Here is a 15,886-nt window from a genome sequence, read left to right as displayed (position 1 = left end):
ATGCCGGGATAACGCAAGGAGGATGATGTTGATGATATATGGCATCAGTATACATGCTTCTGTAGTGGTACTGGTTGGTTTTTTTTTTATTTATATTGGCAAGAATATACATTATTTGTGAGGAGATCTAGATTTGTATGGATATGTTATTTCAAGATATTTGTCATACTGGTGGATGGCATCTGGATCTTCGTTGAATCTACTGATTTCCGTCAGATGCTGCGATAAGTTATGGATAGAATTCATTTGTTCCTTGAGAAAAAATGTTGTGAGAAAATGTATGCAATGATGGTCCATATCCTTTTCCGCAGTTGAAATCAGAGTTTTTATTAGCTGAAGAAAAATTAATTAATTTTATAAAAGTATTCTTTTTTTGTCACATGATAGTAAAGACAACCCCGCTGATGGGGCATGATAGTATCTACCTTTAAAAATAGACTACCCTTGACATTCTAAAGTTAGATAGAAATGGGTAGTCTATCTCACAAGCATTCTTCCTGTTGTCCTAGAATAAAATTTTAGGGCCAAAATACATACCTCTGTAACACAATGTTCCATATTTAATGCATGTTTGAAAGCTTCAACAAGTGTAATTTTATCTTTAGACACAGGTGCATTTAATGCCTTAATCGTGGGATTTCCTCCTCTAAACAGTTGATACTGGATCAAATCCTCCATATGCTGGAGTTCCTCATGATACATTCTCATGAAGAATCCTCCGGTACCGAGTCTAGAGACACTAGGGTGGAGAAAGGTTATGGCCAGGTTCAAGTACTCGTGAGCAGCTTGCTGTTCAGCCTGGATTTGTTTATTTACATTCATTTCCAAATCCTTACTGTACTGGTGTTTATAGTAACAACTGTCACTGAAGGACACATTGAATATATTTTGCATTGAAACATTTCCCCACCAAAATCGTTTTAAAATAACTAAAGGCTTTTGGTTCTGCAGAACAAACATGATTTAGCCACTATTACTACTGAAATAATTTATATTTAAAATACAAACAAAAGTATATGCATTTGTCAAAATGTAAGAGACCAAATAGATTTATAAGGCTGCTACATGTAGTATGACAGTAAGGTAAGTCTCTAAAAATTAATTTATTGAATTGAATAAAACACAAATAAACTATAAATCATGTTTATTACTTGCCTACTTATCTACAATAACAACTATTTATGGTTAAGTTATATTCTATGAACATTACATTACTTTTGGAACGGATAATAGTCCAAACCAGAATTATATTTAAATTTGTAAGTAAACCGGTTGACCTGAGTCTTTCCAACTTCTATCATTTTCTGGACTTCTTCTCGGTAAGCAGGCGGCAACAGTTCTCTCTCCAGGGTGCACTTGTGATCGCTCTCTGTTGGAACCTTGTACACACGCTGCCGCACTATATCTACATCTCTGCTATATTCTTCTTTCAGATCAGCTACAGCTTGTGTTGCTGTATCAATCTTGAACACGAAATAGTTTGCTTCTCGATGAACTAAACCGTGAGCACTTGTTTTGTACGGCATTGCACGAAAACCCAAGTTCTCGATATCTCGTATGATACCTCCGCGATTAAATATGGCATGTGAAACACGTTTAAGTGCTGTTTTCAATTCAGGTTTCGGCATGGCCCGTAACATTAACGCTAACTCGTAACTAGGCATTTTAATAACAGATTAGGGAATTAATAGTAACTAGGCTTGTGTCGTTCACGAACTATGAACTGTTAGGAATAAAATCCCATCAATGACCGAAATGAACTGAATCTTTCCGTGGTCTGAGAATCGGTCTTTGCTCATTTAGTTCAGTATAGGATCGGCGAGCGCGAGCGGTTGGGATCGAGAACGAATGTGTGACTACGCCGACCGAGAGCGAGAGCTACTTAGCAGAGCAACAAAAAAAGTCGTTTTCATATTAAACTTCGGTTACTTACAACCTTTCGGCCCGGAATGTTACTATCTGTAGACTATTCGTATCATTTTGACACTATTCGGTCCCATTCGTTCCGATCTTTCCGACCGCAGTGGTCGCTGGTCTGGCTGAACTAAATGAGCAAAAGACCTAAAAGAGCGAACTAGTTCGTGGGAGCGATTGAACGAGATCGGAGCGCTCCGATCAACGAACGAAACGGCACAAGCCTAATAGTAACCTACAAATCGAAAGGCCAAATTTTGTTTTGACAGTTTTGACAACTGTTTTTTTTTTTGCAACGAATTAAAAAAAAGGAACGTTTAAATACTGGAATATTAGCCGGAACTATATATTTCATTCGATACCGCTTGATACCGCTCGTCTGTAATGTATTCGACCATAGAGTATAGACGGATTTTTTTTGTGTATGTCTTTATAGTGGCAACATTGTTTTTACCGTCATGGCCGTGGAGGCGTTTGCTTCGCTGTTTTCCTAATGTTGTAGAATTTATTTTTGGTTTTCATGATGAAATCGTTTACTAAGTTTGTATCAGAATATTGTAAAACTTGGGACAAATCAGGAAAAGAACAATTGTATGTATAACTTTTTATTACGTTCCACAATCGATATGTTTGTTTGTAACATCTACCGCATGTTAAAAAATGCGTAACCTTTGTTTATTAAATTACTAAGCGTCTGTTAGTATGATGAAAGTCAAAAACATCGTAGTTTATGTTACGGATAATCATCAGCAATATGTTTGAGACAATACATAGTTACATGCATTTTCGTCAAGCGGTTTCATAGTCAAGACCAGATCTCATATTTGCAAGACGTTTACCCTGTGTTATTAATATAATAAATAAATAAAATTTAGTACCTATTAAGTTTCATAGTAATAATTATTGATTTCAGTATCAAAGCTGTGACACAATCTATAAAAGATGAAGAAAAGAGTCCATTGTTGACAAAGTCTGGAAAGCTATCAGGATTGTCTGAGAATATTTACGACCTACTGCTTTGCGGGCTGCGCGGGGCGCTGAAGAGAGATGCTGTTCTGTCTGCACTCCAAGAAATATGTGTCAGTATCATATTGAAATATAGTTTTCAATACAGATGGTGCTTTTTGCCTACACTAGTGCACAAAAGTAGCAGAATTTTTGGCAGTTGAAGTCTTTAGAGGGCCATCTGTACTGAATAAAGTTTTACACATGCGGAAAGGAAATTTCTGAGTTCAAACTTCCTCCTCTCCTCATTTAAATTGTAATGTACTTTTATTTATTTCACCACAATAGCCTCAAAAATATTTTGTTTTATCCACCAGAGCAGCTTGATTATGAGAATAAAGTATTTAATTTTAATATCATTTAAATGTCATTTGTAATGTTTTACAGTTATTATTTTCCTGTGATTTTTTGTGTATTACTCTGAAACAGTTTTTTTTTTAGAAACAGTAACATTTGAACCCTTGTAATGCTCAAGCTTTGCAAATCATTAGTTTTGCAGTTTGATTGTTCGATGTATTAGTATAAGGAGTAGGAACAACTTTGCCTCCTTGTATAACAAATATCTGTTTCCAAACTCTTCATACTACATTGTGTATAAGGTTACTGTTTTTTATAGGCTCTACATGCAGATATACCGTCTATAGTTCTCGACGTGGTTTGCGTACTGATGCAGAGACATGTACAGACATACAGAGTGAGGAGCGCTCCAACTTCTGCTATATTGTGAGGGAATTAGAATCATTTATATCTGAAAAACTTTTGAAGGAAAGGCTGGAAATTGATACCCTACAGGATGTTGGTACATTGAAGAACAAAAACTTTTACACCAAATTTATCAAAATCAAGACAAAGTTGTAGTAAGTATAACTTTTAATTTGTTCCTGAAACACATCTTAATAAGATGTATTATCATAGTGTGAATTAAGCCTCATTTAGATGGTGTGCGAAGTTGCAAGGGTTTTAAGTTATATTTTAGGCACAAATTAACATTTACTAGGTTTAAAAATAGGTCAATCAACTTTTTCCTGCTTGTCATTGCCATGCTTACGGTCCCCTGAGTCACGCTGGTTTTATGCGAAAATTATGCGACTGAAATTATGCAAGCATGCATGTAGTTCATGTTTGTAGGTGGAAAATTAAGGAGGAAATGTTAACAACAGAAAAGTGCATGTTTGCATAGTTTAAGTAGCATACTTTTACATAAATTGTCCTCACTTCATTTAGGTAATAAGTGGTCCTCACTTCATTTAGGATTAGGTACTAATATAGTTATTTAAGATGTCTTGTTATTGCTACTAACAAACTATGGACACATGTTAGTCTGAAATAAACACATTTTATTTTATTTTTATTATAAAACCAGCATGACTCAGGGGACCATGGCAATAACAGGCAAGAAAAAGTTGATTTACCCAAATAACTTATTAATTCAGAAAGGTGCCACTTGTGACTCATGTGAGTGTATCTTAATGACCCTGCAAATGGTGTTCTCTTGTGGTGTAAAGAACTTGGCCGGAAATCCTTTTTTCTGATGTAATGTACTATATTTGTCATAAAGAATTTCATAATTTACTTCAGCCATCCACAAATAAACATGATGTTTGTATTTCTGGTAATTTGTGCATTTGTAAATGTATATTCATCTGGAATATACATGGGCCGAATACGGACTTTGCCGAATGCGAATATTCGGCCGAACGTTCGGTTGAGCTGTTACCGAAGCGAAATTTCGGCCATTGGCCGAATATGAACATTGGTCTGTGGTCAAGAGTAAGCCCATTTATAGTACAAAAAAAAATTGAAAATCTTTGCCGAATTTGCCTAATACCGAATATTCGGCCCATCTCTAATCTGGAATGTTTGTTTGTAGTGCTTCATGATTACATAGTACAAAAATATACATGAAACTAGCCACCCCCTACATAATTCTAGTGCCTTAATAACTATTGATTATGGGGGTCTCTTTATAGTAGTTTTAATTTTCGAAAGTACTTGTATAAAAATAAACATGTACTAATAACCCACCCCATAACGAAGTACTAGTTATTCCTTATTGGGTATAATTTAGTAAAGTGTTACTTTGGCATACTTTTTATAATTTACTAAAGTGTTGTTGACAACCGGTCTGGGCTCAGTTGGTAGTGACCCTTATAAGCCTCGGTCCTGGGTTCAAATCCCAGTATGGGCATTTATTTGTATGATGAGCACAGATATTTGTTACTGTCATGGATGTTTTCTATGTATATAAGTATGTATTTATCTATTTGAGTAGGTATGTATATTGTCGCTTAGCACCCATAGTACAAGCTTTGCTTAGTTTGGAGCTAAGTTGATCTGTGTATGGTGTCCCCAATATTTATTTATTTATTTTACTTTAATAAAATATGACTATGCCATTAAACTGATTAGGTTTACATAATTTATTTACTATGAAGTAACAAAGTAAAGTATTATCTTTTTCCACAGTTATAAACAACGTAAATTTAATTTATTCAGAGAAGAGAGTGAAGGATATGCGAAATTAATTGTAGAGTTAAATCAAGAAGTTACAGAAGAAACAGAATGGAAAGGATTATTAGAAATCATTCAATCACTTATAGGTACGTATTTCGTAGGTAGATATTTCGTTTCACGAGAGCGACATACTGCAGATCGTAAGAACCACAGAACTAAATCAAGATAGAAGGAAAAAGTGTATCTACTTCGCGTGCGGAAAAGTTAAATAACGAGCAACACTGTTCGCCGCGCAAGTCAGTCTGCTCCCGACCGCTGCCCGCGAGTGACATACAGTGAAAAATACAAAATGGGTCGGTATTCGATAATTAACTGTTCAAACAACACCAATAAAAGCAAGGGTGTTAAACAAAGTGTTTCCTATCATCGGTAAGTACTATTTGTCCTAAAATATTTTTTATTAAATAAAAAACACGATTTTCCTATTTTTATCATCAAAACATTAGCTGAAGTACGGCCGTCAAACTAGTTTTCCATTGCGGCTTTAATTGGACGAGTCCGACTTGGCGTGCGTTTAAAACAAGCGATATAAAAATAGGCTATTCAAACTGTCGAGACAAAGTGAAGGTAGATTTGTTATTTTGTCCGTCGAACTCACGTCGAACTTAAGAATAGTGGTGCACCACGGAACTATATCGTCATGTATGCTGCGATTTCCTTATTCGATTTAAATCGATTTTGCGAAGCAGTGGAAATTATAATTATGTTTTTATATTGTTATGAAACTATACATATAAAGTACGAGTGAAATGTAAATTTAACTTTAAAATAGGTTACAGTTACGATATTAACGTTGAATTTGTGGTCGGCAGAAAAACAAATACAAACATAATATTTTATTATGAATAAAAATAACTCTAAAAATGTGTTAATGGTTAATTATATTTATATATTACTAAAAGTTGTAACAAATAACATGAGGATAATGCTGTGAGTACATGGTCGATTTTCTTAAAAATATTACGAAATATTAACTAGTATTAATACCTACCTACTAAAATCTTTGTTCCTGGTCTTAGGCAAATTATATACCTACTAGTGAATTGTTTGTCATCACACGAATACAGGTATATACTTACTTCATTTCACAACGAAGATGAACATCCGATATTTTTAACTTCGGCGGGCACCCCGCACGCAACCTCCACAATCGATCGAATGGGTTACGCGGCGACAACGTTCCCATCACTAAAGTGACGTCATAGGCTCGACACAAAACGTTACACGCTCGGTTTCGCTGTTAATCGCCGAGCATTTTCCTTCTATCTTGATTTAGTTCTGTGGTAAGAACATATAAATAAGGTTCATAGACACTGCTGTCGTGAGACGAAGTAGGTACGCAAACGCATGTTAGTTGTAAGTTGCATTGTGGTTTGTGGTAAACAGCTTAATTAAGGCAAAATATGTTTGAGAGCGCACTATTCGCCAACAAACTGGTTCCAATTTGGCGAAAACAAATGTAATACATTAGTCATAAGCTTTTTGAAATAAATAAAAAAAATGAATAATGTAAAAGTTTAATTAAGTACTTTTCAATAAAAATAAAATTAATCCAAATTGTATAAGTTTTTTGTAATGTACCACACAATATAGCCAAAAATTTTAACTTCAGTAACAACATACCATCATACTTAGTTTGATTTCAACCAACTATGATGAGATGAGCTATGTTAGAGATAAGGACCAATATATTGAAATCAACAATAGTATACAGAAATTAGTTTTTATCATTATTGTCTGTTTATTTTATAATATGTTAGCCATTTAAGTTGCGTAATCACTTTAAACATTTTTTGTTTTGAGATATCTCAAAAAAGTATATGGTATTAATTTCGAAATATTGTTTAGGAAACACCATTAGTAAGCAATGATTTGATGCTACATTTCTCATTTACAGGTTGTTTCAATTTGGATCCAAACAGAGTATTAGACATAATACTAGAGTCTTTCGAGGCTCGTCCCCACCTAGACTCGCTATTCATATCCTTAATCAAGAACTACATGGGTGACCCGCAAGTTATATCAGAAGTTTTAGGATTCAAGCTGGGCAATATGGAAGTGTTAGAAAAGTATGATGAACCGCCGCCCCTCATGACAGTTATAGCACTGTTGTTGCAACATCAAGTTATAGCTTTGGACAACATCTATCCTTGGGTAAGTGTTTTAGTACTCTGTATTGGTGTAAAGATAAAGAGTTAGTTCTTTGATCACCAAAGGCTTCAAATAATGTGAGTGGTTACAGCCTTAGGCACTGGTCTCACCGCAAGCTAGTAGTCTATGAGCTATCGGCTATAAAAACGAACAAAAGATAAGCACTCTCGTGCAAATGAAAGAGACACGGCTATATTGATAGCTCACCGCTGGGCAACTATAAACAGCGCCGTGTCTCTTTTATTTGCACGGGAGTGATTTTTATAGCCGATTGCTCATAATTTACTAGCTCGCGGTGGGACCAGTGCCTTATATAATAAATTGTGCATTTTTTTGACATGGTTGGTTTAGGTGCTAGTAAGTACAGAAGAAGAAAACAGAAGAGTATTAGAAGTACCAAATATTATATTATGTAGTCTGTAATATGAAGGGAGGGATCAACACAGGTCACAGGCGCCTATTATTAGCCGTTAGTAGCCGATACCTGGAATCCATTACGACGCCGAGCTCAAAAACCAAAAACCTGAAATTTGGTGTGACGTAATATGTGGATGATCCCTAAGTGTTAATATAAGGAATAAATAAATGAAATGAAATTATTAAAAATGCCGAATATTCTTTCAAAAGATTGATATAGGATGTATTACACTGTCTGCCAAAAGCTGGTTATAATATTTCATTAATTTACAGTTACGCCCTGATGATACGATAATGGCCAAAGAAGCGGATAAGGAATTTAAAGCCGTACAGGAGTACATTCGCAAGATCAACATTGTGTCCACTAAAGGACCACAGGCCAATGCCCCCACGGAATTTGTTGAAGATAAATCTGATCCACAGGTAAATGGCTGTTCTATGTTTTTTTGGTGCAAATTTTAGCCAGTCTTGAAATGGAGTCTAAGTTATGCTGTCTTCCCTGGTCGCAGAAATGTACTCTGGCTCTGTCGCGCCAATACGCAAGAGCGATAGAGATAGATAGCTACGAAAGAGATATCGTGAGCGTTTCATAGCGTTTGTGCATTCGGCTACGCATACTGACATGGTTAAGGTAGACTTGTGATGCTTTCACTTCATGGTTTATTTGCCCACAAATCGAGACCTTACTGGTGAAACCCGATAAGTTGAGCAAACTGGTTTTTGAAATTCGAACTATGTGTAATTTCCACAATGTTGTTATTTCAAGGACAAAAATTAGCGAGGAAACTCAAAAAATTTATCACTGGTTTCACCTCTTTATCGAAATGACCAGTTCACTTCAAAAACATAGTTGTATTAAAGGACAACAAGTTAAATTTATTATTTGAGTCATAGTCCTAAGTCCTGTTGTCCTTTTAAAAGGACATTAAATCTATTGCCATAATCAGTTTTTTGATAGTAACAAAGATGATTGTCCATAGGATTATTGGGGCAACCAGAAGCTGGTACTGAGCGAGGCGCTCTTGCTAGTGAACGCGTGGCGCGAGTTCGCGGCGCTGGCGGCGCGGCTGCCCGGCGCCGGCCTCGCCGAGCGGCCCGCGAGGGCGCTGGCCCGCATGCTGCACGCGTTAGTGGAACCGCTCTACAGGAAGTAAGTACTGGGCCGGGCTGGGTAGCTCGTCGGAGGAAGTGTACATACACGGTTACTATGCCAACCAGCTGGTGTACAGTGAAGTGGGGTGGCGTGAGTTCTCAGCGCCCAGCGGCCCGCGAGACCAACTAGCATGCTACACGCACAAGTCGAGTCGCTCTACATGAAGTTAGTACACCACAGAACTATGGCTTTATTGTAACTCAACATATGTTATAGAAGTTATAGGCATTCCAAAATTTAAGTGCTTACCCTGTGACGAATTATACAAGTTGCCTTTAGTCGCACTTGAGCAAGCGGGAAATGTGCACGTGCAAATGGTTACGACGAAAGATATCTTTCTGAATATGAAAAAGATGGATGGAATGCGACTATAATACAAAATAATATATTTTTTCATAGATGTAGAAATAAATATGGACGTATTTTGAATGTTAGACATTAAATAATAATACAAATTGTTGAACCATAATTGTATGATGTGTCTGTCTTTTTTTACCTTTTGATTCTTGTGTTTTGTACACACACTTAACATAAAGAAGCTTTATATATCAAATTATAAAGCACTTTCTTTCTGACTGAGCGAAGTACACAATTATGAGCATTTTCAGAATTTGGATCCCCCAATTAGCGTAAGTTGTTAACAAAAATTAACTCGCTGTCAATTTCGTGACGACCATTAAGCATAAAATCTGTCTGGATATTTACTTTTTTCCACAGAGAACCTCCTATAGAGTAGCAATCTTGTATATTTTGTTCGCGATACGAGTCACCAGTGTTTGGGGTGCGAGGAGCGGGCGGGGAATGTGTTAAGCGCGCTGTGATTGGCCGTTTCAAGGAGGCGCGCAGTCGCGCCAGATGAAAAGGGACAGAAGTATGACTGTCCCTCTACTGACGCGTAAGTGGCCAATGTAAGTTGACCTATGCCGGCTCTGAATAAATTATAAATATGACTTATTTGTGGAATGTAATGCCGTCTGTTTTTAACTTTGACCTTCTTGTTACCTTTCCACACCATTTCACACTACAGGTGGACATCTCTAAGGCATCAAAATACCCTTTTCCAATTTTTTAGTGCGAAAAACACGCGCTGCTTTCGGGTCTGTTACTTGGTCGATACTGATCGGGCACGGCGAGCGCCCGCGCTTATATCAGTGCAAATACTAGGAAGGCTGGCGACCGCGAGTCGTCTTGTAATGGATGTCTATAGGGGTTGGTCTGTGCTTTTTTCACATTCTGAATGTAGATTATCGCTTAAAGTTTATGTAATTAACACAATAACAATATTTTTATTGAAATTTCATGCTTAATTTTATTATCGTCACAAAACTGACAGTGAGTTAATTTTTGTTAACAACTTTCGCTAATTGGGGTGTCCCAAATTGAAAATGCCCATATACAAATACTAGTCATCTTCCCCTATAACATTCTAATAACTTTTCTTTAGACATTGCCGAGTCGCTCCAAAGATCATGGGCACGCCTATCCCGCCGCTGACGTCCCCGCTGGCGCCGCCCGCGTGCGCCACGTTCGAGGATCTGAAGGAGACCGTCATCCCGGCACTCATCCTGTTGGGGCCTTCGCTGCATTATGACCCCATTTTGATGTACAAAGTAAGTTCAGTAAAAATTCAGACAGAAATTTAACAGTACCATTGAAAAGTTTAACATTACGATTAGGGTCTCCTCTCCCCAAACATATCGACCAATCGGCTTTCGTAGACCAAAATTTTATTGGTCGTTAGTATGAACGCGCGAATTTGGTCAACTATAGCCAATTTCACGTCAATAGGTTTGAGGAAACCCTTTAACTTTAAATATGAAATTATATAAAATTAAACATCTTTACTTATAGGCAAGTACTGGCTCATATTACCTTCATCTTCACCTTCAAATTATCAATATTATGGTATACATATATCTTAGATGTTACTATGACTTATTGCGCCAGGAAGCCGGCCTCAGAATTTTCTTAAATTTGAAGAAGGGTTTTAGCCAAAATTACTATTTAGTTTCAAAACCAAAAGTCGCATGTTGCATGTATATGCGATCCAGATCGATATATCGAAAAAGAGATGAGGAAGTTTCGATTTCCCTGTTTCACGGTAGGCCCTCTAGTTTAATTTTAAAGTTTTATTGTCATTTCATCTTTTCTATACGACTGTAATATGTGTTCTTAAAAAGAAAATGTTTTCTTCTAATCAGGTAATACGTATACTGCGAACGTCGCGTTCGCTCAAAGAAGATCCCCTGCAACATGAAGCCCTCACTGTGCTCGATGCCGCCATCTTGCCCTCGCTCACGCTCATGGAAGGCAATTGTTGCATGGCAGAAGAAGTTTACACCCTGCTCAAACTTTATCCATATCAATGCAGGTAAAAAATAATGCTACTATTCTGCTTGGCAAAGAGTAGAAATTCAAAAGTGGCAAAATGCTGTTTCATCCCGTTTTTAACCCCCGACGCAAAAACGACGAGGTGTACGTTTGACGTGTCTGTCTGTCTGTGACAGTAGCTCCCGAACGGATGAACCGATTTAGATTTAGTTTTTTTCTTGTTTGAAAACTGAGTTAGTCGGAAGTGTTCTTAGCCATGTTTCATGAAAATCGGTCCAGTATGTCGCGGTCGGGGGCTTTTTCAAAATTTTATTTTTGTGGTTAGTTAGGTTATCTTACAAACTGTTATGTTTGAAAAGACATTGCAATGTTACCACTTGCATTGAATCTTCAAATGCGATTTCCAACTGACAGTGCGTACCGCTGTCAGTGTTACGTTGCGTTAAATGTTACGAAGTTTCACTTCCGCGCGAAGGGACTCCATGCACTATTTTTTAATTAACTAAAATGACTCATTTTTCCAGACAAAATTCTATCACTCACTGTCATAGTTCCTTTTTTCAACATGCAACTATAATTATTCGCTAGGTGCATGACTGGTGCTGTCCTTATATGTAGATCTATATGAAAATTCGTTTCAAGCTGCGGCTAGCATTACGAATTATTTTAATAATCTGCGCCACTTAATTACTAGATACTGCCTCTACTCTCGCTGGAAGAACGAATCAGGCGAGCGTCTACCAGCGCTACTCCGCGTTCGAGGCAACTCGCTCCAGCGCATCAAGCACATCATGAAGCGAGTCTCAAAGGAGAACATCAAACCCCAAGGCCGCCTTATCGGCAAGCTGTCTCACGCCGCGCCACAGTTCCTCTTCGACTACATGCTACTGCAGGTACCATCCCTGATTATTGTTACTAGATACTGTCTATAGAAGAACGAATCGGGCAGCTTCTACCAGCGCTACTCCGCGTTCGAGGCAACTCGCTCCAGCGCATCAAGCACATCATGAAGCGAGTCTCAAAGGAGAACATCAAACCCCAAGGCCGCCTTATCGGCAAACTGTCTCACGCCGCGCCACAGTTCCTCTGCGACTACATGCTACTGCAGGTACCATCCCTGATTATTGTTACTAGATACTGTCTATAGAAGAACGAATCGGGCGAGCGTCTACCAGCACTACTCCGCGTTCGAGGCAACTCGCTCCAGCGCATCAAGCACATCATGAAGCGAGTCTCCAAGGAGAACATCAAACCCCAAGGCCGCCTTATCGGCAAGTTGTCGCACGCCGCGCCACAGTTCCTCTTCGACTACATGCTACTGCAGGTACCATCCCTGATTATTGTTACTAGATACTGTTTATAGAAGAACGAATCGGGCGAGCGCCTACCAGCGCTACTTCGCGTTCAGGCAACTCGCTCCAGCGCATCAAGCATATCATGGAGCGAGTCTCCAAGGAGAACATCAAACCTCAAGGCCACCTTATCGGCAAGCTGTCGCACGCCGCGCCACAGTTCCTCTTCGACTACATGCTACTGCAGGTACCATCCCTGATTATTGTTACTAGACACTGCTAGTAGCTGTAGAGGTATGATTTATTGAACACGGCCTGAGGCCCATTGCTTAAAGCAGCTAGTTCCAAATTACAAGCGGCAGTCAGACAAGTTTAAAAGAGACTTCCGCATCTAACTTTGAGATAACTGAAGACTCGCATTCTCGTCGTCCGATAAAATTAATCTCTTTCACGAATTTCCCATTTTGCACGTACTTAGTTTTGGAAATTTAAGTTTCTTCTAAATTGCCTAGAATTGGCTAGAAAACCATGACGCTCATCCCATAAACTAGCTCACTATGAAATGCGTCTAAAGATACACATCGGAAAGCGTCTTTTGTCTATGGATGAACTTGTCAAGACTAAACCATTAAATTGTTTCCAGATCCAAACATACGACAACCTGATCGGTCCCGTAGTGGAGTCTCTGAAGTACTTAACCGCCCTGTCTCTGGACGTGCTCGGCTACTGTCTGCTTGAGGCGCTGGTCGCCTGCCGCGCCATGAGAGGGGCGGCTTATCCGCCGTGGCTGCAAGCGTTAGCTGCCTTCGCTGGTGCCGCATTCAAAAAACACAACATTGAGCTGACTGCCTTGCTTCAATTTGTGGCCAACCGACTCAAAGCACACCAGAGGTATGTAGCAACAATTCTGACATCCAGTATAAGGATTGTCCACTAGAAGCGCTGGTATGAAGTTTTCTAGTAGTTGGTTCACAAGAGCTGACATTAATGAAATGAATGAATGGAATTACATATGTGTGTGTACATCACGCTAATTCGGTGGCTCTGATAATATTTGAACATTGTTTATTCCATGTGTGGCTTTCGTGAATCTATCTTTACTTTTTAATTACACGGAACACCCTGACTACCTATTTGTTTTTTAAATAGCCTTTTTAAATAGCATCATAATATTAATTGTGTTATTACAGCCAAGACCTGCTTATATTGAAAGAAATAGTACAAAAGATGGCTGGCATAGAGGCTGCTGAAGAAATGACAGCCGAACAATTAGATGCTATGGCCGGAGGCGAACTACTGAAAGGAGAGGTAAGTGATTCTTACAGAAACCGGATTGTTTTTAGGTCAAATTTTAAACGCATTTTCGACTGATTTTTTTACTAGATTTGTAAGTCTTGTCACTAATACTAATACACTTATAAATAATGTTTATATCTGGGCTACCGAGCTTCGCTCGGTTCTATTTTAATATTATCACGTCTTTAGATACAAAAAACTCTTATAAATACAAAAACAAAAAAAAAAGACAAAAAAACAAAAAACTTAATTTCTGGCCGGGATTCGAAACCCTGACACCTACGATCTATCTGCGTACATTAGACCGACCTCGTACGACTGAGCTAAGCGGAATCGAGCGCGCGCGGCGAAATTAACGACCATATTTTACGTTTACTAACGCGAAAGGAAAACTCATGAAAACTCAAAAAATCGCGTTTTCCGGGATCTAAGGCTGCGCTAGATCAATTTTTCACCCCGAAAACGCCCAATAACAAATTTCAGCGAAATTGTTAGAGCAAAGTTTGACGAGATCGTCGGTATATATAAATAAATAAATAAATATACAAGAATTGCTCGTTTAAAAGTATAAGATATTCTCAGACTTATCAGACAAAAACAGCTTTGTGAAAAGTATGAGTAATGTGAAATTTCTAAGAAAATATGATATTTATAAAGACACTCACTGGTTCTGTTCGAGGTGTAAATTTGGCTTTGACAGACTGGAGTGGATGAAAGCTACATTGCCATTATTTGTCACTTTGATCGTTTTCTAAAAATGTTTTCTTTTAATAGGCTGGATACTTCTCTCAAGTGCGCAACACTAGGAGGTCATCGGCGCGGTTAAAAGAGGCCATCGTTGGCAACAACCTTGACATATCACTCTGCATACTGGCCGCTCAACAACGCCACTGTTGTGTATGGAAAGGTAAGGAAATAAAAATCACGTGTCGAATCATAATATACTAATTATATTGCCCGTCCTAGCAGGGAGGACAAAGGCCTCTTTGATGCGTTTTTAGAGGAGAAAAAAAAACTCCTTTATAAGCTAGGCGTCCACATGTCCGTATCGTACGCATGGGACGCATCGCATTTAGTATTCGTAAAGAACGTCACACAAGTGCGCCCACCAATTCACGCCGTACGCACCGTCATTTCAGTGGAAAAAATGCGATGCGTAGGATACGGACATGTGGACGAGTTTATATGAAAATATACCTTTTCTTTTTTACATCCTGTTCCCTCTGCTGGGGTGTAGGGCTCAAATCATATTTCTCCCTTTACTACGGTGGCAGTTCAAGTCCTACCATCCTGAGCCCTCGCTGAGCCGAGCGGCGCCAAGTCGAATTAATGAAAATATAACTAAGATCCTACTACTTTTAGATATCGATGAGGATATATCAAGCGGTGAGCCCCCCGGGTCGCAGCTGAAGGTGGTGGGGCGCCTGGCGGACCAGTGCCAGGACGCGCTGGTGCAGCTCGGCACCTTCCTCGCCTCCTCGCACGCGCCCGACGAGTACGCGGCCAGGCTGCCGCCGCTGCAGGTACGCGACTTCTACTCCTAGGCTGTCGAGACCAGTGGAACACAAGGCATCAGAAATTAATTTTCCCTGAAGCATAAGAGGTGTGCTCTTTGGTCCAGACTCCAGAGTGGCCGCTCTCGCCGAGTTCACGGAAATCTGCCTCCTCTATTCGCCCAACGATATGGTTGACCGACGTCGGTCAACGCTCTTACTGCTCGATTCTCACTTCGTCTTTTCAAGGTGGCCAAGCCATGAAGACGATGTGCCTCGGTCTTATCTCTTACGAGTTCCCAAACTACCATCGTCTCTAT

At 38.9% G+C, this 15,886-nt stretch overlaps 2 protein-coding genes across 2 annotated transcripts in view; one reads left to right on the top strand and one right to left on the bottom strand.

Annotated features, from left to right (window-relative positions):
• Positions 1–1,129: 1,129 nt before the first annotated feature.
• Positions 1,130–2,170, bottom strand: LOC125229221 (probable 28S ribosomal protein S6, mitochondrial). Its single transcript, XM_048134015.1, has 2 exons — positions 2,149–2,170; positions 1,130–1,694 (listed from the first exon to the last, which is right to left on the bottom strand). Exon 2 carries the CDS (start codon positions 1,662–1,664, stop codon positions 1,212–1,214), a length of 453 nt encoding a protein of 150 aa, XP_047989972.1. The 5' UTR covers positions 1,665–1,694; positions 2,149–2,170; the 3' UTR covers positions 1,130–1,211.
• Positions 2,171–2,373: 203 nt separating this feature from the next.
• LOC125228522 (THO complex subunit 2) overlaps positions 2,374–15,886 on the top strand; it is a 30,279-nt gene continuing 16,766 nt past the window's right edge. The window contains 15 exon segments of the mRNA XM_048133114.1: positions 2,374–2,505; positions 2,828–2,993; positions 3,536–3,578; positions 3,581–3,776; positions 5,386–5,519; positions 7,331–7,587; positions 8,275–8,424; positions 8,982–9,151; positions 10,599–10,764; positions 11,356–11,525; positions 12,180–12,378; positions 13,421–13,668; positions 13,968–14,085; positions 14,848–14,980; positions 15,430–15,596. Coding sequence (XP_047989071.1) covers positions 2,435–2,505; positions 2,828–2,993; positions 3,536–3,578; positions 3,581–3,776; positions 5,386–5,519; positions 7,331–7,587; positions 8,275–8,424; positions 8,982–9,151; positions 10,599–10,764; positions 11,356–11,525; positions 12,180–12,378; positions 13,421–13,668; positions 13,968–14,085; positions 14,848–14,980; positions 15,430–15,596 — 2,388 coding nt within the window. The 5' untranslated portion in view covers positions 2,374–2,434.

This window comes from Leguminivora glycinivorella, chromosome 8 (genome assembly GCF_023078275.1).
Source record: "Leguminivora glycinivorella isolate SPB_JAAS2020 chromosome 8, LegGlyc_1.1, whole genome shotgun sequence".
Taxonomy (NCBI): Eukaryota; Metazoa; Arthropoda; class Insecta; order Lepidoptera; family Tortricidae; genus Leguminivora; species Leguminivora glycinivorella.
The sequence above is the reverse complement of the archived record's forward strand: the minus strand, read 5'-3'. Positions and strand labels throughout refer to the sequence as shown.